This window comes from Pinus tabuliformis, chromosome 4_1, assembly GCF_031772625.1.
Source record: "Pinus tabuliformis cultivar Carrire ecotype Pingquan chromosome 4_1, CPIR1, whole genome shotgun sequence".
Taxonomy (NCBI): Eukaryota; Viridiplantae; Streptophyta; class Pinopsida; order Pinales; family Pinaceae; genus Pinus; species Pinus tabuliformis.
Window position 1 is genome coordinate 518,009,707 of NC_142303.1, and position 21,771 is coordinate 518,031,477.

Sequence of the window (21,771 nt, forward strand, 5' to 3'; positions counted from 1 at the left end):
TGAGGGAATGAAACAAATAAACTTAGGTATTAAATGGACAATTCTTAAGCTCAAGGGTCATGAAAGATGCTTAACAACCATACCTAGTGAGCACCAGTATTCCCAGAAATAAAGCTGCAACTCCTGGGCTTCTACTTTACTTTTATCAACCGGGTAGCTCATAACAAACTTGGAAGCGACGGTGGTGTATGCACAAGTACTAGCTCTTACTGCAGGCTGTCACTTGGTCAGTTGGCGCAAGATCACTAGGAGCTTAAGGAAACTTCTATGGATTCCAGAAAAATCTTTATATGTGATGAAAGAAAGGAAAGCTTACTCTATAGAGGCTACTCTACTTGCAAAAAGAAAAAGAAGACTAAAATATAAAGTAAACCTAGCAAACCCTACTTAACCAACTAATCCTACTTTTGCATAAAGAGAGATGAAAAACCATGAAATGAATTCCATTACCTATTTAGAAAGTAAAAAACATCTACTCAAGCTATTTCTAGAAGTAAATGAGCAAAAAAAAATCTTTTTGGATTTTTATGTATTTTTATGTGAAATTGTCATGCATGCAATTTATTTGATTATGGATGTGGCAGCGATTAGGTGGCGATGGAGGGTGGTTTTGGGACTTGAGAAGATGTAGGATAGTGTGGATGGGTCCTGGAAGGTCTCAAGTGGCCTTCTGGAGGCTTTTCCCGCAATCGGACTTCAAAAAGAACCCTACAGGAAAATCTACAGGAGCCTGTAGGGAATCTATAGGAGGCCTACAGGAGGTCTACAGGAGGATGCCGAGAGCAGTTTTGGAAGTTTTGAAGGTGTGAGAGTGGGTGGAAAGGTTAGCTGAAGGCTGGGATGATGTGTTAAGGTGCCTAAGGATCACCAAGGATTGTTACGAGAGGAAAAGATGGTCGGAAGAGAGAAAGAAATATTATGGAAAAGCGCAGAGAACTAAGGCAGATTTGAGGTGAACTTTGGGCGACCTGTAGGGCATAGATCAGGGAGAGAATGTGATGGCTGGTAGGCTGACTTGCTGTGAGAAGAGATTTTCTGCAAAAGGACCTGAAAATCAAACAAGGAGATCAAGCAAGCAAGGAAACTAAGTACATCAAAAAACAAAATTTTGCATCAAGCTAATCTAAATTATGAGCTATGGAAAGAAATGCTAAAAAATGCTATAATGAGAGAAAGCATGGAAGGAAAATTATTTCAAGACAGAAATGAGCATCGTGAAAGAGATCTAAAGCAAATCATTAACCTTATAACCAACTGCAACACTAGAAATCCTATGGAGAAGGAAAATCTGTGTTTTTTGTGGCAGCAAGAGGGTCTTGGCCTCAGTTCATTGTCCTAAAGGGAGGAAAGGAGGCCAAGGCTTTGTTGATGGCCTTTTCGTATCTTCTTTCTATCATTTTTCAACCTGCTATAGAAAACTCAAATGGAAACAACCTTCTAAATTACCAAAAGCAACCTATTCTTAACCAAGAAAGAAATTTATATCTAACAACAACTAATCCATCCATAAACTGAAACAAAGCATATAAATACAAACAAGAGGAGCTTGGCTGCTTGGATTGGGCCCTAACCCAAGAGCTTCAGCTCTCTAAGGTAACTCAGTGCTAGCTCAAAAAGGATCTCATCTTTATTATCAAAATAATAACAGGATTACATGAAACTGTAAACAAAAGTAAGATCAAGTTGAGCAAAGCAATGCTGCAACAAAAAGTCGAAAATTTGACTAACTTCCTAATGAGGCCCTAGGCATTTCTACTATATACAACTGAAGCTCCCAACAACTTCCTTAAAATCAGGGAAGCTTCGCTTCCAAAACTTGAGATAAACATAAGTTATCCTCCACTTGCTCGGCTGCCTCCTAGTGCATTTATTTGGTTGTTTGTGCTCCGAGTTGCATGAAGGAGAATTTGAAGTGGGGGAGTAATAAATGAGTGGGATTCCCTCCTATAAATCCTCTCCTTTGTCCACTTGATTTATTTCTGATAATTGTCCATTAAATCTTTGAATTTCTCTTCAAAATTCAACAAAAATCTGCATTAAACACATATTAGGCTCCATGGCATCATAACCAACCCAACTCATTCCATAAGCACAAATATAATAAAAAATCATGCAATAAGCTAAGATAATGGTTGATTAAACTATTTTAGGAGGAAAAATGAGCCCATATAATTACCCATTTATGGGAATCATCATCACCCCCCTACTAAAGGTGTTTCTCATCCTCTGAGCAACTTAATCCATCTCCTCATCTTTGATTGCCCTGATGGCCTCCCTAACATCCCATGCTTCTGATGTGAGCTCCTCTTCTCTGTCATGGAATCCTGCCTTTCTGTCCACCTCTTCCCACTGCTATTGCTCTTCTTCCTCTTTTCTGCCTTCTAGCATGCCTAGCAGCAGTGGGGGAATCAATTTGAGGCCAATCCAATTGACCTTCAAACTCTGCATGGAGTGCTTATACAGTGGCACTCTCCTTAATGCTTCTTTCATCCTTGTTGGGGAGTGATACTCCTTGATCTGCAAACTATGTGGTAGGGTGTTCCATCTCCTCATACAAGCATGAATACAGTCATCCCCAAGTAATCCTTCCATATCCTCAAAATGCACAATGGCTTGAGCCTGATCATTGATATACTTGGGGGCAATTTGGGGATTATTTGCAAGCAGCTGGAGTGTGCTGATGAGAGCCATGGGATCTGACGTCTCAGATCTGATCATTAAGGGCTCATTCTGCTCCTTTATCATCAACTTTCTTATTTCTGCTGCCCTTAACACCTCATGCTTCATCCATGATGCTATGGCCATTAGTTATAGGTCCCCTAGCCTAGCATTGGGGTCCCACACATTCATGTCTGTGAGGGCCATGTTATGCAAATAGAATTCTGCTATTTTTTCATTGTCTTCTGATGAACTTTGGTCACATAGGTCCATAAATTGTTTGTAATCTTGGAAAGGTATTGTGCCTTTCTGTGCCAAAGTCTTTATCTAAAACTGCAGTCATTTGTCCTTGAGGTATAATCCATATGATTTTGCTAGTGTTCTACATTGCAGTGCCTCCACGGACTAGCTAGCCATGCATGCCAATTGTGTCTCTTTTTCTTGCAGCTGTCCTTTTAGCAATTCAATTTTTGTTTGAAGGTGAGTTCTTGTGACTGCTTCTCTATGTTTGACAACACTCAGTTCTCTACCCATTCCCCTGAGTTGATTCTCCATATGGCCAATATCCTCAACTCCCTTGGATTTGGCGATTTTCATCCACTTATGGCTTCTTATTCTTTCTTTCTCCAACACAAAGAAAAGTGGGATTGCAAATTTATGTGGAATGATTCTTTCCCCCTCAAGAAGATTGTAGAAAGAGCCCAAGCTAGGTTGGGGGTCAGGTTCTTGAGCCTCTGTTGCTTCCTCCTTCCCCTGTGACTGTCCTTCTAGTCTATTTTCAAGTTTTTCAGTCTCCTGTAGTCTTGATAGGATCTCCTGTAGAATAGTTTGTGCCTCCTATAGGATTGTTTTTGAGTCCTGTAGTTCTACTTTTTCCTTCCATGTGGGAGATTTAGGAGTCCCCCTTTCATAAGTGATAGGTGCCTTGGAAGGGGATTCCTTCCCTTGGGCAGAGGGTGAATCTTCAATAACAATGGGCACTTTAAAAGAAGGCTGGGGATTCCCTTGTTTCATCCTTGTGCTCTTCCTAGCCCTAAAAGACATTAAGTTCTGCCTCTTCCTCTTTTGTTTTGGTTTAATTGGGGTGCTGAGGGCAGTGAGAGCAATTGCTGTCTCTCTTTCAAGGGTCTCGGGAGACGCTTTTGTCCTTTTTGCTTCTTTTCCTCCTTCTGTCTTTTTCTCTGTTTCTGTTTGCTCTGTTTCAGCTTTATCCTCCTCTGTTTTAGTTTCTTCCTTCTATGTTTTGGTTTCTTCCTTCTCCCCTTCTTACTCCTCAGTTTCTTCCCCTTATCCCCCTTGCTGCTCCTCCTCCTCACTACCAGTAGGGCTAATATCATAGGTCAGGGCCTTGATGTCATCTTCAGCAACCATGTTTCAGAAAATTTCCCATGCTATAGGGATTGTGAAAGTATGGAGGGCTTCTTCTACTAATATTTTAATTCACCCATGGTGAGCCATCTGATCTGGACCTCCTGCCTTCAACTTAATACTAGATTCTATGAGGGACTGCAGGAGAAAATAGGAGATGCAAAGTTTCTCGGGTGTTGGAGTGTCGATGCCATATCTCAGCTCATGGAGAAGTCTAAAATGGTAGTCATAGACTATGTTATACCTCCCTTCACAGGAAATATATTTGATGATTTGGTAACCAACCTCATCCCAAGGGTAGGGTATGCTTGTCCTTCTAATGCCATTTTTGTCTTATACAGGATGTTCATTGTTTTGGAAGAATTTTTTCTTAGCAGCTTGTCTAATTGGTTTTTCATCCTTGCTCCAAGGAAACCCAAGAGGAAGGGTAGTGACCCTACTGATAAATTCTGGGGTTATCTCCATGGAAAGACCTATAAAAGTGACAGTGGCATGTGTTCTGGAGTGAGGGACCAAAGAGTGGGAAAATTCCTGAGCAATTTCCTCATCATACCCTCAGAATTTCTCAAAAAGGTTCATCCAATTGCCTCTTGTGAATATGTCCACTACTTGGGGTTGTGCATGGAGCCTGGAGAAGTTGGTTGGCTCCTTCCTCATGAAACCTCCTATCATTTTGTCTGTGCTTCCTTGGAAAACCAACTATGGAAATGCGAAGAACAACAATTGTTTTTTGTTTTTTTTTAATAGAGAGACAAAGACTGTGTTTTTTTTAAACAATAAGCAGCAATTTTTATGAATTTTCTCCACCCCACAATTCTATCCTCTCCTCAAAAACTAAACCACTATTAGCATATTTTGATATTCAATGGAGGTATGCCAAGAACCTACCTCTGCAACCCAAGAATTATGGTAAAAACCGTGTCTTTCCTCTCCAAAACAGCTTACTAGCCCTCCTATAGAACACTGCCAGCCCTCCTGTAGGATTCCTGTAGGTTCTCTTGTAGAACCTGTAAGTGCTCCTGTAGAATGTTGAGAGCAGGGATATTGGAGAGATCGGCAGAGAACGATAGGTACGAAGCTTTGTTGGGGCATGTGAAGGTAGCAGGAGTGCAGTTTCAAGGAGAGAATGAAGGAGAAAGGTGGTGAAAGTGCTTCGGCGAGGAGTACTTATGGCTTTTTATGGATATTTCCAGTGATGGAGGGTGAGCTGGCCAAGTGTAAGTTGGCCCCATTTGGACCGTTAGTCCCCACCTGCCTTGTCATCATTTCCCTTTCCTCATAATCATCTCTCATGATTGCATCGAAGTTTGCAAACCCTCCACTACCTGTCCTTGGGATTTTTCTCTAAGTTTGACTACATGCACTTGTGGTGGAAACTCCGGATGAGCACAATCAACTGGATGAGGGTGGCCAGTTAACTGGCCACCTTTTCTCATTCAACCCTAACCAGCCTCAACCATCTCATTGTTGTTGCATTTTTTCTAATTACACTAATTCAAATGGAGGATTAGGTTAGTCACTTACCTGAGATCCGAATGCGTTTTTTGTGAGTTTCGATGGCTTTTCCTTCTGCTGCATGCCTTTATTCCTTTTGATGCATGCTTGTCTGGTTGCTGATATTTTGTTGTGCTTTGTGCAGGCTCCTTTCTGGCTGGATTTGATCTTTAGGTGTTTGCTTCAACCTTCAGATTTGCACCCTCATGCTGCTAATGCTAGATTTTAATGGGATCAGTTGTATAGCAATTCCTACAAGAGCTCCTGTAGCTACTTCTCCCTTTGAAATTCTAGATTTTTCTGGGCTTGGAGCTATAAGGATGATCCTAAAGGTGCAGATACACATGGAGAGGTAAAGCGTAGGCCTCAGGTGAGGTCAATGGTGCTGTTCCTTTTTTTATTTTTTATTTTTTTTTCTTTTTTTAAAAATTGTTGTTTCTAGATAGGGAGAAGAATGGTGCTTGGGATATGATGCAGGACTAGAAATGATGGAAGAGAGGTTTAAAGACTGCAGGAGGATTTATAAATCCTTTATGAATCTTCCCTGCTCCTCAACTACCTTTAAAATCCATTTCTGGCCCTCTGTAATTTCTACAGGAGCCTCTTGTAGAAAACACAGGGCCTCCTATAGAAAACACAGTTTTCGAAAAATGAGCACAGTGAGGTGAAAAAGAATGTCAAGAATGATGGAGAAAGGGTAGGATAGGTGCTGGTATTATTTTCAGAGCTCCCTTGGCACCTGTTGTGGCTTTTTGTAGTCCCCCTGCACCTGCTAATACAACTTGGAAATTCATTTTTTTCTTTTTCTTTTTCTCTCTTTTTTTTTTTGAAAACAACCAGGGTGCCTCAGGGAGGTTTTCACCCTAGCTACCTACTCTGGGTGCCTCCAAGGGAGGTTTTCACCCAGGGATCTTATCTTATTTCTTGTTTTTTTTTTTTTTTGGACATCATTGAGCCGCCTCAGGAGAGGTTTTCAGTCCAATGATGGGACTCAAGTGCCTCATGGAGGTTTTCACCTGAGTCCTTATTATTTTTTAATTATTTTTTTCTTCAGTGAATGGGTGAAGTGGAGGTTAAGACATGCTCCACTGCCATCACTGACTTATTCAATCCTTCAATGAACTCTTGCTCGAAGAGGGGTTTCTTATAGATTTTCAACCTATGTCCATTGAAAAGCATGAGGATGGCTTCCTCATCAATGGTTCTGATCAGAACTAAACCATTGTCATTGCATTTTCCCACAATGTAGGGTCCCAGCCATCTTGTCCTTAGCTTGCCCTTGAAGTCTTTATACCTTGAATCATAGAGCAGTGCCAAATCTCTCTCTTGGAACTGCTTCTCCTCGATATTTTTATCATGCCATATCTTCCTCTCAAGCTGGACCACCTCTGTGTGGAGGAGGGCCTATATTCTATGTTCATCCAATCCATTGAAATGGAGTAATCTTTCTTTATGTGCATGGCTAAGGTCTAGGTCCAGCTGAGTTTCCATTCTCAAGTTGTCGAATTCAAATTCTATTGACAGCGAAGCCTTCTTCCCATAGACCAGCTCATAGGGTGTGAACCTTGTAGGGGTCTTCCATGTTGTGTTGTAAGCCCAAGTGGCCTCAACTAATCTGTCCACCCAATCTTTTATGTTGCCGCTCACTACCTTTGTCAGGATCCATTCCAATGATCTGTTAGTGACTTCCACCTACCTATTGGCTTGTGGATGGTAAGGGTTGGAAGTCCTATGTTTGATTTTATGATGTGTGAGTAGGTCTTCAATCAAATTGGAAGTGAACTGATTGCCTTGATCTGTGCCCAATTCTCTTCGATACCTGAACTTGTAGAATATGTTTTCTCTCAAAAATTTAGCTACTTTTTCCCCTGTCACTGCTTTGATTGCTTTTGTCTCTACCCACTTGGTTAGGTAGTCGGTGCACACAATGATGTATTTCTTTTGTTTTGAAGGAGGGCTGATATGCCCAACAAATTCCATGCCCCACTTCTTAAATGGCTCAAAGGTCACTTGAAGCTGCATGGGCATTTCATCCTTTGGAGTGGGTTTCCCCATCCTTTGACACCAATCACACTGGCTGACATATCTCCTCACATCCTGATGAAGAGTGGGCCAATAGTAACTTGCTTGTAGTATCTTGAAGGCAGTTCTTCTTGCTACAAAATGACCTCCACAAGACCCATCATGACAAGTCAGGAGGATGTCAAAAAATTCCTCTTCCCTGACACATCTTCTCAAGATCTGATCTGGGCCAAGTTTGAAGAGATTGCCCCAATCCAGGTGAAAGGGGCACTTTTCCTCATGATCTTGCTCTTCTCCTTTGAGGACAGGTGTGCCGGAAACTGTGCTGAAACAAAGTAATTTGCTATATCAGTAAACCATGGAGAGAGTACTGATATAGAAAATAGGTGTTCATCTAGTATTTGATCATCCACCATTCCTTCTTCACTGTATGAAAATTCTCTAGACAAAAAGTCGGCAACGACATTTTCTTTACCAGATTTATCAACAATGGTCAAATCAAATGCTATAGTAAAAGCAACCATCTGATAATGCGAGCATTTACATCCAGTTTGTTCATTAAATATCTAATTGTAGCATGATCAGTGTGCACAAATATTTGATAGCCTGTGATATAATGTCTAAATTTGTTTAAGGAATGCACTATAGCTAGGAGTTCCTTCTCAGTCACCGTGTAGTTTAACTCTACCTTTGATAAGTTTTTGCTTATAAATTATATGGTATAAGGTAAATTTTCATCAATTTGTCCCAAGGCTGCTCCTATTGCTTTGTTCGATGTGTGAATGTGGAAAGGTAGGGCCCAATTTGGGCCTCCTAAAATTGGGGCAGTCACAAGTTTGCTTTTCAAGGTATCTAAGGCTTCTTGACAGTTTTCAAACCAGATGAACTCGACATCTTTTCCTAAAAGACCAAACAATGAAGAGGCTAACTTACTGAAATCTTTAATGAATCTTCTGTAATATCCAGCTAAGCCTAGGAAACTTCTGACATCTCTCACCTTTTGAGGAGGTGAGACCCTTTGGATAATAGCAATTTTGTTGGGGTCCACCTGCAATCCTTGTTGAGATATTGCATGACCTAGCACGGTCCCTTCAGTCATCAAAAATTCACATTTTTCCATACTGAGGGACAGGTTCATTTCAATACACTTGTCCAAGACTTTTCCTAAGTTAGATAAAGCTTCTTGAAAGTTAGAACCATAAGGAGTGAAATCATCCATATATATTTCCACTACATCATGAACCAATTTAGAAAATGTACTCAATATTGCTCTCTGAAAAGTGGTTGGAGCGTTACACAAACCAAAAGGAAGGACTTGATATGCAAAGGTACCCCAAGGACAAGTGAAAGTGGTCTTACCCTAGTCTTCTGGGATGATTTTAATCTAATTGTACCTGCTAAACCCATCTAGGAAGGAGAAAAACTTTTTCCCTGCCAAACCATCTAACACTTCATCTATGAAAGGCAAAGGAAAATGGTCTTTTTAGTGGCTTTGTTCAGTTCCCGATAGTCGATACAGATTCTCCACTTAAAATTTTTCTTTGGAACTAGCACCAAAGGAGAGACCCATTCACTGTCAGAGATGGGGTAGATGAACCCTGCATCAAGCAATTTCTGCAGTTCTTCCTTAACAATATCTTTAAGGGCTAGATTCATCCTCCTTTGAGGCTGCCTGACTGGTTTGCAATCTTCCTTAATGTATATATGATGAGTACATACTGAAGGGTGCATTCCCTTCATCTCCTTATAACTCTAGGCGAAGGCATCTAAATTTTTTCTCAATAAGCTGCATAGCTCCTTCTCCTGGGAAGTGGATAGGGATGGATTGATTTTCAAGGTTCTTTCTAGGCCAAACTCTATATTCTTAACATGGAGAGAGGTTGGGTCGGCCACACAGAGATCAATTAAGGGATTGTTTTGGGTTTCTTTCACTATGTCCTCTAATGGAAAGGTACTGGGGGGTGGATTCTGAATTAAATTTTCAATGATATCATCTTCATCTTGTGGTTCCCCCACATGGCAGTTTCTAATGCACAGAGTGGTGCATCCTTATCATCCTCCTCCAACCAGAGAGGTAGATCATGCTCTAGCAAGGTTTGGGCAGGAGGGTATAGGGCTAACCGTTTGGACATATGCCCATTCTTGATGGTCATGTTTGCAGCTCGACAGCTGATGTAGGCATCGGCAGTAGCCAACTAGGGTCTCCTCAGGACGAGAGGATACCCAGTGAGCTTTGCCTTTAGCTAGAGAACTAAGAAATTAGCAGGGTACTCCCATGAATTAATGTAGACCATCACATCCTCCACAATCCCTTCAAGGGTCACGGTGGAGCGATCTGCTAGCTGCAATACTATTGTGGTCTTCCTCAAGGAGCGCTGGAGGTTAAGCTTGCGCATGGTGTCCTTTGTCATCACATTAATGGTAGCTCCTAGATCAATCAAGGTATGTGGGATCATGGTGCCATTGATGTGGACATCGACTACTAGGATCCCATCGTCCAGATATTTTGGACAAATTACCTACCCCAACATCAGGTTGGACAGTTGTCCTATGACATTGATGGCTGGGGCATCTCTCTTGCGCCTGCCTAGATGCCTAAAGCACTTCTCTTTGATCAACCTGTTGTATATAGGCACATCTTTTATGGATTGGAGAAGTGGTATCTTCAAACATAACTATTTCAATTCTCCCAGAAGTTTAGTTTCTTCTGGGGTGGGCTGTGTTGTCCTGGATAGTCTCTCAGGAAAGTGTGGAATTGCTTTAGGTTCACTTTCCTCTTTTTCTTCCTCAACCTCCTTAGGGGGAGGCTGGCTATCTAGGAGAACCTTCCCAAATTGTAGGTTAATCTCCTGAATCTCCACAGCATAATTTGGGCATGATGTTTCCCCACTATATACTTGTTGAGCCTGTCTATTGTTCGGGTTCGGGTTCGGCTACGCAAGCATTTGGGGTTGCCTTGGTGGAGCAAGAGGCAATGGTTGCAGTTGAGCAAGTGGTGGAGGAAAAAGAGTGAGAGGAGAGTTGCACTGGGGCCTCCACCCTTGATGAAATGCATTCCACTGAGGTTGTGGCTGAGCATAGGATTGAAATGAATGAGCAGCTGGTTGGGCATGATATTGAGATGGAAAGGACCAAGGAGGAGGTGTGGACCAAGAAGGATGAGCAGGAGGGCCCCAAGAAGGTACGAGAGTGACTTGGTTGGGGGTGTAGTATGCCTGAGATGTCCCTTGCATCCCCTGCTCGTATGGTCTACGTCCATGCGGTCTCCTTTGGTTCAGGAAATAGAGTGGTTCAGTGGCATCTTCGGCCCCTTGGTGTATAGCTTTAAGTCCAGGAAAGGAATGGCACTTCTTTGTAGAATGATCTTCTTCACAGACTGAACAAACCTCTACAGAGTTCAATGGAAATTCATTCCTAAGATGTCTCCTAGTGCATCTAGGACAGAAGATCGCCAAAGCCCTCTCTGCTTCCTCTTATTTCCTTTTGATATGCAAGGTATCCATTTGCATGGCAAGAGTCTGCAACATCTCACTCTTGAAGTCTTCTAACATGTTTCTAAGTTCACCTTTGATGGATGAATTGGATGAGGAGGTACTGGCTATGGGTTGACTCCCCCTACCTCTCTTTCTGGCTACTCTAGAATGGTTTCTAAAGATAGTCTTTATGTCCTCATAAGGTAGTTGGTAGATGTCTCCCCCAGCCAGTAGATGGAGGGTGTCTAGAAGGTCTTCTGGAATTCCCCTGAGCAGGACCAACTTCAGAGATTCAGGGTCAAGTGTACACCTATCCCTTTTGTAACTGAGCTGGAACCTCTCTTCATAATCTTCCAAGGATTCATCACTTCCCATGGTCATTCGAAAGATTTCTTCTTTGGTATCTTTTGACCTACAGTAGTCACGATATTTGTTGTTAAAGGCTTGCTGCATCTGAGCCCAAGTGGTGATACTATTGCCAGGTAACCCCATGAACCAACGCAATGTTGCATCCTTGAGAGTAGAAGGGAATAGTTTCAATTTTTTCTCATCTTCTGCATCGTCGGTTTCGATAGATAACAACAAACTCAAACGAGAAGGTGTCAGGATCTTCTGTAGTCAAACCATGGAAGTGAGGTAAGGTTGAAGGGCTTATATTCTTCATTTTGGTGTCCCCATTGGTCTCTTGGATGGGAAAGGTACCCTCTATTCTTTCTCCATTTCCCCTAGCATTTTTTTTTTCAACCATTGGCTCAGGAGGGATGTTTTCTTCTTCTTCTTCACCTATAGGTTCTTCAAATATATTTGGTTGTTCACCTAAAGGCTCTTCTTGATCACTGCCACCGAAGAAGAGAGAAGGTTGGCTATGTGATGTAGTGGGGGTGTTGGGCAAGAATTTTCCTGAATTATCTCTATTCCTACGAGGCATGAAAGGAAATCTTTTTGGTTGGTTTTTGTTTTTTTCACTGATTGTACCTGCAAAACTGAAATTGATTGAAAATTGCAACTAACTGAAATGAACTTGCTGAAGTGAAATTGCAGAACTGAAGAGGAAAGAAAAATGAAATGCAGAACTGAAAGCAAGGAAATGACTAATCTACTTTTGTTGAAATGGAAATTGCAGAATTGAAAATGAAAGCAGGGAAATTGTTGAAATGGAAATTGCAAAATTGAAAAGGAAAGTAAGGAAATGCAGAAACTAAAAGAAACAACTACTCTACTTTTGCTGAAATAAACTACTTAGCATAATGTTGCGATAGAAAATAGAAGAAAGCAGTAATCACAAAATACTCTAATGCTTCCTAGGCAATGGTGCCAAAAAGGTGGTGAGCATCAGTTTTGCAGCAATAATGCTGCAACTCTTGGGCTTCCTACTTTACTTTTATCAACCCAATAGTTCGTAACAAACTTGGAAGTGATGGTGTTGTATGCACAAGTACTAGCTCTTAATGTAGGCTATCACTTGGTCAACTGGCGCAAGATCACTAGGAGCTCAAGCCAACTTCTATGGATTCCAGAAAAAGCTCTATATGTGATGAAAGAAAGGAAATCTTACTCTACAAAGGCTAGTTTACTTGCAGAAAGGAAAAGAAGACTGAAATGTAAAGTAAACATAGCAAACCCTACTTAACCAACTAATGCTACTTTTGCAGAAAGAGAGATGAAAAACCATGAAATGAATGCCATTACCTACTTAGGAAGTAAACAACATCTGCTCAAACTATTTCTAGAATTAAATGAGCAAAAAACATCTTTTTGGATTTTTATGTATTTTTATGTGAAATTGTCATGCATGCAATTTATTTGATTGCAGATGTGGCAGCGATTAGGTAGCGATGGAGGGTGGTTTTTGGAAATGAGAAGATGTAGGATGGTGTGGATGGGTCCTGGAAGGTCTCAGGTGGCCTTCTAGAGGCTTTTCCCGCAATCAAACTTCAAAAAGAAGCCCACAGGAAAATCTACAAGAAGCTACAAGGGATCTATAAGAGGTCTACGGGAGGATGCCGAGAGCAATTTTGGAGGTTTTGAAGGTGTGAGAGTGGGTGGAAATGGTAGTTGATGGCTGGGATGATGTCTTAAGGTGCCTAAGTATCACCAAGGATTTCTAGGATAGGAAAAGATGGTTGGGAGAGAGAAAGAAATCCTATGGAAAAACGCAGAGAACTAAGGTAGATTTGAGGTGAACTTTGGACAACCTGTAGGGCATAGATTAGGGAGAGAATGTGATGGCTGGTAGGTTGACTTGCTGTGAGAAGAGATTTGCTGCAAAAGGGCCTGAAAATCAAACAAGGCGATCAAGAAAGCAAGGAAACTAAGTACATCAAAAAAACTGAATTTTGCATCAAGCTAATCTAGATTATGAGTTTTGGAAAGAAATGTTAAAAAATGCTATAATGAGAGAAAGCATGGAAGAAAATTTATTGAAAGACAGAAATGAGCATGGTGAAAGAGATCTAAAGCAAAGCATTAACCTTCTAACAAACTGCAACACTAGAAATCCTATGGAGAAAGCAAATCTGTGTTTTTTGTGGTAGCAAGAGGGTCTTGGCCTCAGTTCATGGTCCCAAAGGGAGGAAAGGAGGCCAAGGCTCTTTTGATGGCCTTTTTTTATCTTCTTTCTATCACTGTTCAACCTACTATAGAAAACTCAAATGGAAACAACCTTCTAAATTACCAAAAGCAACCTATTCTTAACCAAGAAAGAAATTTATATAACAGCAACTAATCCATAAACTAAAACAAAGCATATAAATACAAACAAGAGGAGCTTGGCTACTTGGATTAGGCCCTAACCCAAGAGCTTCAGCCCTTTGAGGTAACTCAGTGCTAGCTCAAAAAGGATCTCATCTTTATTATCAAAATAATAATAGGATTACATGAAATTGTCAACAATAGTAAGCTTGAAGTTGAGCAGCACAAAAAGCCAGAAATTTGACTAACTTCCTAATGAGGCCCTACGCCTTTCTACTTATACAACTAAAGCTCCCAATAGCTTCCTTGAAATCAGGGAAGCTTGGCTCCCAAAACTTGACATAAACATAAGTTATCCTCCACTTGCTTGGCTACCTCCTAGTGCATTGATTTGGTTGTTAGTGCTCCGAGCTGCATGAAGGAGAAATTGAAGTGGGGGAGTAATAAATGAGAGGGATTCCCTCCTATAAATCATCTCCTTTGTCCACTTTGAATTATTGTTGCCAATTGTCCATTAAATCTTTGACTTTGTCATCAAATTCAACTAAAATCTGCATTAAACACATATTAGACTCCATGGCATCATAACCTACCCAACTCACTCCATAAGCATAAATATAATAAAAAAACATGTAATAAGCTAAGAGAATGGTTGATTAAACTATGTTAGGAGGCAAAATGAGCCCATATAATTACCCATTTATGGGGCTCATCACATACATGACCTCAGTAGGGGATATTTAGATTCTCGCTAATATGAGTTCCCTCAATACTATGTATTGTAAACCACATATAAGTCTTGGGAATTGAAACTAGTCCAAGTATGAAAGCACATCATTTAAGTTGTCAATGAGACTTATCGTCGGAATGGTCATGTTTGAGTCCTAGGACAACCTACATGAATTATAAAATGGATTTTTGATCTTCCATGGGGAATATTAGGAATCCTAAGGGTTATTGCATACGGATGTTTGAACCATGACAATGGTTAAGAAATAAAAACCTTTAATCCCTTAAAAGGAATTTTTAGGATAATATATTGAGGTTAGCTAATATATCATATTATTTATATATCAAATGTTTCATCTTACTTCATAACACTATTATTATTATTGGTATAAATAATCAGACCATATCTACCTATTCGGGGACAATTTTCCAACATAAATAGTTTCCATTCCTATAGTTCTACTTAATAAGATTTTTTATTTTTAATTAGGTAATATAGATGAATTTATATTTTTAAGATTTCTAAATAATTGTCATAATAAAATAATTTTATATGAACTTTTATAATTTTTAATGGAGATAATTAATATACCTGTATTAATTTTTTTATATTGCATAGGTTCTAATTACATCAATAACAAAGAATAATAAAACATTTAGCTAAATAACATATATTCGAAAAGAAAAAATGGAGGACAAGATGGCGAACACAACTACGACCTCAACTATTTTGTGGAGAGTTATGTCTCCATCCATATCAACTCTTAGCTATCCATATGATGCGAAAGTCCATGTAGGCAATTATCAATCAAACCTATGGAGCAAAGCCCACATACTCGCTCCCACACCTTATGGGGTCTTGACAGTAATGTTGGAAGTGATTTGCGTCTTCGATAAGACGGGCTACTTTTGCAAAGTCACGACCAAAGATATACGGGGAACTTAGATCCATAGATAATTCACCTTTTTGCAAATATAAACTCCTTTGTGGTAGATCGACATCTGCCTTAGTTGGATGTGGAGTTATTCTCATTGATTTGTGACACCCTACACAGATAAACCTACCACCTCCTAGATCTAGTGTTCCAAGTTGAAGACCTACCTTCGATTTGGCCAAACCTTCTAGATCTTGAGTTCCAAGTTGAAGATCGGCCTCTAATTTCACGAGGTCCAGATTCCTCACTCCAGTTCCGAGTGGCTCCATAGCAATCTATTTTCTCTCTTGACGATCGTAATGGGGGGCTTTCTTTGTTGGATCGTCCAGCAAGGGTCTCCGATTATTCTATCAATCGTGCTCTAGTTGATGATCTGGGTGATTATTAAGAATGGGAGATGGATTCGAGAACCAAGTCACCTTAAAAAATCTTTATTAAAACCCTAGATGGAAGATTAATACTATTATAGGTTTGGACCTCAAAGAACATCAACCAACTGAAGCCAAATAGCTTTCATATTCTGGGAATTTTGGTGCCCCTTCAGAACTTGATTGGTGGAGGAAAGTCCATACAGGATGACCTAAGATTACAATAATACAACATACTTATATCATCGACCATTGTATTAAATATGAGGCTTCAGGGAGGCTATCTTGGACTAATATTTCAAAAGGGAGCAGGGGGAGTATCCAGATCTAGTCTTCCCAAAGGAGCAGATTTGAATCAAGGGCCAGTAAATGGAGGACTTTAATTCAAGGACATCCTCAAAGGAAAACCTAGAGAATCTGCAATACCAAATTGGACACAATATACCCAGCCCCTATATCGTGGAACAATTGAATCAAATACCAGCAATGACTGTAGATCTATCATAAATAAATGATATATGCACAAACTATGAATCTCAAACAATTATATGCAGATTCAATGGCTTCTGGCCAAAACCTGTAGAACTTTTCCATTGGATCCTCACAATTTGGACAATAAATTGTGATATTCACCTCTACTCTAGGGGATTCTTCATAGTAAAGTTTGCATCATATGAGGAACATGAATATATATTACGAGACGACTCATGGTTCTAGGGTTATGCATGATTATTTATCACCCCATGGTTCCCAGATTTTGATGCCAATACTATGGTGGTATCAAGAATGTCGGTTTGGTTTCGATTGCATAATCTCACCATACATTTATGGGACCATAAAGTGCTTGAAGACATTTAGAATCTCTTAGGGAGATACAAAAAGACAGACACACAAACAGTCGAAGAACACATCTACACTTTTGCCAGAATTTGTGTGGAACTGGATCTCAGCAAAGGATTGTCGCATCGTATCCTATTAACACATAAAAAACAATGATGGACACAATTTTTTGACTTTAAGAACACAAATTTTAGATTCGTATTTTCCGACAGACCAGATATCTACAAAATTCATGTCCTTATTCCAAGAAAGCACCTTGAAGAAAGAAGAAATCAAGGAAGTAGCCCAAGGGATGACAATTCCCACAACAAACGTTAGAAGAAGAAGATGATGATGAATATCCAGAGCCCCCTATCACTGAAGAAACCCAGATTGCTCAAGGTAGCATCGAAAAGGAAGGAATTAATAATGATGACTCAGCAGCCACAGCACACACATCCCGACAAGAAATCATCTGTGAAGCAAAGGAGCCAGGGGGCTCTAAACGTCATCATGTTTCTGAAATCTTGGATTCAGATAAAGAAGATCTATGAATGAAAGGAGGGTCACAGCTAGAACTTGTCACGACCATTCCATCTCAAGGAGAATGGCGCAAGGTTGAAAAGAACAAATGGATAAAAGGGTAATCTGTCTTTTTTCCATTTCGAAGAAGTTTTTTTGCCTGTGTGAACTCCAATTTCGACTAGCATGATTGAATGCATTGTAAGCATCTACAACACAGATATATATATATATATATATATATATATATATAGATATAGATATAACTTTATTGCTTACAATAATAGATTATATGAGTTATAATTATAGGTATTTTTTTCAAATTGTGATTTTTTTGTATAAATTGTGATGTAGGTAGAAGGAATAAACCATAATGTGATGGAGATAACTTAAATAACCAAATATATAATTATAAATGTTTGGCCTAATATTTTTCTTATTGTATTGAGGATGTTGAAAATTGTAGGATATCCATTATAACTTTTAAAGTGTATGTTCTTCCTTTGTTGTGTAGCTTGTGGATTTGGATGTTAACCCATATGAAAAGAACATGCATATTTGGATTAAGAAGATATCAACATATATCTTCTAAGTAAATGTTCCTTATCTCTTATAAGAATATATTATATGATTTGTAGTTACATGCATTTCCTTAAATTGTGATTTTTTATATAAATTGTGGTTATATGCATTTTTTTTTGTTGGTTTAACCCACCAAACAATGGAACCTTGAATCTCATGGTTTACATAATGTTTCATGGTTTACATAATACTTCATAAAACAGTGAGCCAATTGAACAACTAGTAGACTATTTTTTCAAATTTATGAATTTTTTATTTTATATAATTTAATAAGAATTTCATATTTTCCTTAGTTTTGCATAATTTTACTTGAATAAACTTTGTTTCCATTAACCCTTCACTTCTAAATTAGATGAACTATTTTTAAAAATTTTATTATTTCATTAAAATATCAATCTCACCTATATTTATATTTTCCATTAAAACTTGCAAATGTTAAAATACACAATGACAACACCAGTATAAATAGTAGCTTGCGTATATAATATGCATGTAATTAGATGCAACATGTAGAAAATTTATAATATGGATGCAACATGTAGCAAATTAATAATGACAATATTTACCCCGCCAATAAATACTAGTTATAAATATTTGTGCAATGAAAAATTGGAAAGTCCTATCAAATCATTCCATGGAATCTCGGTCGGTCTCTGTTTGGTCACAATCTACATTTCTCTTCCGGGAAGGTCAGAATCAAAAAGTATTAAAGTAGAAGACCACTTGTCTATTAACGAACAATAGCATTGACATGCCAATATTCGGACCAGTTTGAAACATGTCAATAAGCGATGCCATCGCACAAAAACTGATGGCATTGCCGAGAATCTTGTGTTGTCCGTAACCCAAAGGAAAGCTGTATATATAATGTAATTGCAGCAACCAAGAAGCATACGAAATCTAAGAGAAGTTTCAGAAATCCTTTTCTGAGAGAAATACAGACAGGTTTGCTGTTTGCAAACCTTGAGTCCACAATACCCGAGTCCATCGAGGTAACGGTGCTTTTTCCTTAAGGCTGAGTAATTGTATTTGAATTTCTGATAATGTGTCCATGAATTTCTGGTAACATATGTTTTTTCTATCTCACAGAAACAAACTGTTGCTCCAGGTGCTCCTCCTCAGATAATTTCAAACCCATCAAGCAAGGATAGTTCGGGCTGAGATAGCAATAAAATGGCAGAGGGGAGCCGACACGTAGATTCAGTTGATTCAACTGATTGGCAACCATCGACTTTACCAGCACTGAGAATCGACCAGGCAGGTGGTTCGGATGAGCTATCGATCCGAATCATGACTAACAAGCGTTCTACAGATCTTACATCAAAGCTGTATGAGGTACTGGAAGAGGAGGGTTTGGACGTTCTCCATTCACATACATCCTCCACTAAAAACAAAGTTCTTCATAGTATCCAAGTCAAGGTAATATACATATATCTGCATATTCCTTCCTCTAGTGTTAGCCTTTCTGATGCTCTCTTCATTCTCATATGGTGATCGTCTTTCTTCACCATAACAAGTGTTAATCAATTTAGGAGGATTTGTTTTGTAATTTGTTTTTTTCGATTATTTATTAGTATTAATTTTTCTTCATAGTATCAGTAAATTAATAAATGCATTAGTTTCGAGTTTCGAGAGGCAGTTCAATTCATAAGTGTGGTTTGATGTTCAAATGCTTCTACTTACCCATCTCTACTAAAAGGACTCCAATTGCAGATTTTTCCCTTTAAAAAGGGTAAAAATTCAGTAAATGCATTGCTTGTAATTCATTTATTTCATTTGCCAATAGAATTAGAATTTTCGGTTTTAGGCATAATCGTAGTGTTTTTGTTTTTTGTTTTTCTTATTTTGTTTGGTCATTAGTATTAGTTTTTCGCGATTATTTAGGATCAGTTAATTCAATTGATTTGGAGTCAGTTTTCTTTGGAAGTGGTTTTTGTTCTCTTACAATGATGTAATTCTACTGCTTCTCGGTTTTCTTAATTATTTCAATATACAAACCAGCCACGCAATAAACTCGAGCTAATCTAGAATTCAATGTACTTTTTTCAGTGATTTTTTTATATGATTTATGGATTTTTTTTATATGATTTACTGTTTTTACAGGTTCTAAAGCCAAGTACGCTGGATATAGACGACCTGAAACGCAGGCTGAACACTTGGGCTGCCAATGCCGCGAAATAGAAAGAGAAGATGTTTTGAGACTCTATACAAATTGCATTAATCTTCAGTATAAGTTTGTTAGTAGAATAATCGTTTTTATCAGTTACGGCGTTTTCTCCTCCCACTCTTCTGCTGAGCATCTTCAAGTCTGTGTTACAAAAAGTTAGGAAAAATGTTAAGAGTGAATGATAGAAGTTGATCGTCGGGAACGTCTCTTATGTATTTAGAAGAAGTCGGTGAAATATATATAATGATGTTATACCTTTTATATACCAAAAATAATGCAACAAATACATCTTTTGAGATACAATTATGCTCTAAAATTACAGTGTTGCAGCATGTATGTGGACATTTTTTTTCAAATGCACGTTTTATTCCTTTGAGAGTTTGTTTTAACAAGATTAACTATTATACTCTGTTATACCAAAGATAAGAGACGGCTGCTCATTATAATGGCACGCAAATAGAATACTTGGGATTATGTAAATTTTAGATTTGGGCATCATTGTAAAATCAATAACTAATTTTAATCCTGGTTCTTATATGAAAGGAATTTTTTTTAATAAATATACAACATTCATTTTTATTTACTTTCTATTTCTCATTAACAATTAAACTCCATTTATAGCTAAAAATCCATCGCCAGGAAAAAAACTGATAGCAATACTGTTAGCCATATACTCAGTAAGCAATTACAGTAAGATATAGAAAATATCTATTATCAACCACAATGAGAGAAAAAATATCGATGTGTGCTCTTAAATAAATCTTTTAATTATAACATCAGATTACAATCAAATAAATATACAAATATAATCAAGCTGACACCACATATATATAAAGTGCGTTAAAATATAACCAGTTGTCGATTGTTTAACTATGACTATCATTATATTCCATTCTACTAAATAGAACAAACTTTTTACAACATAATGATGTTGTAATCTTTGTTAGTTGAAGTGCGAAGCATAGCAACCACTACTATAGTGTTGACAAGGTTATAAACATGGGTATATATATATATATATATATATATATATAATGTTAATTTTATAACTCAAGTATTATAATTATATTATGAGAAAAATATTTTAAAAAGTTTGTAAGTTCTTTAAGATATTTTTAGATGAATGATTAGGAGATGAAATCAATTGATTCAGATATTTAATGAGGATATTTGAAAAAATATGAATAAGATCTCAAACTATTTCACAATATTTATATAAGAAATTTTGGCTTTTAACTAGGAATGTGAACTTTTTAAGGAGGTATTTCACACGATAAACTAATCCTATAACTTTGATATTGGTTAGAGAAGAAAACAAGGAGGAAATTCAGCTTTAAATGAGGCTTCTTAACTCAAATACCATGATCAAGACTTGGAACCATCATACATAACTTTTATAAGGGATCTACGACCCCCCACTATGAATAACAACATCATTATGAGGTGTTTCCCACTAAGGATGAGCATTGGTGCCTTGAAAATGGTTTAGCTATGAAATAGGATCTATGAATAATGCATCAAACCATCACACATGATCTTTATAGTGATTTTGTATACTTCAACTAGGAATATGAGAATTAATAGGAGGTAATATGCCCAGTAAATGAGTAAGGCCTTTGATGCCTTAATGATCATGGGGGAAGAAAAAAGAGCCTTAAGCATTAAATGAGTCTTCTCAAATCACAAATATGGGTGAGGCCTCTAACCATCATATATGATGATGCCTTAATGATCATGGTGAAGAAACAAGAGCCTTAAGCGTTAAATGAGTCTTCTCAAATCACAAATATGGGTGAGACCTATAACCATCATATATGATTTTTTTTTATGAGACCTTGGGTTACAAATATGAGTATCTTTGTGATGTATTACATAACATGGATGTGTGATGAAGCTCTTATAATAGTTAAGGGTTGATTCAAGGGCCTTGGACCCTAACGCAT

At 38.3% G+C, this 21,771-nt stretch overlaps 1 protein-coding gene across 1 annotated transcript; it reads left to right on the forward strand.

Annotated features, from left to right (window-relative positions):
- The first annotated feature begins 18,564 nt into the window (after window positions 1-18,564).
- Window positions 18,565-20,077, forward strand: LOC149176849 (uncharacterized). The gene is made up of 3 exons (XM_089423218.1): window positions 18,565-18,653; window positions 18,770-19,080; window positions 19,765-20,077. Exons 2-3 carry the CDS (start codon window positions 18,835-18,837, stop codon window positions 19,840-19,842), a joined length of 324 nt encoding a protein of 107 aa, XP_089279344.1. The 5' UTR covers window positions 18,565-18,653; window positions 18,770-18,834; the 3' UTR covers window positions 19,843-20,077.
- Window positions 20,078-21,771: the final 1,694 nt, after the last annotated feature.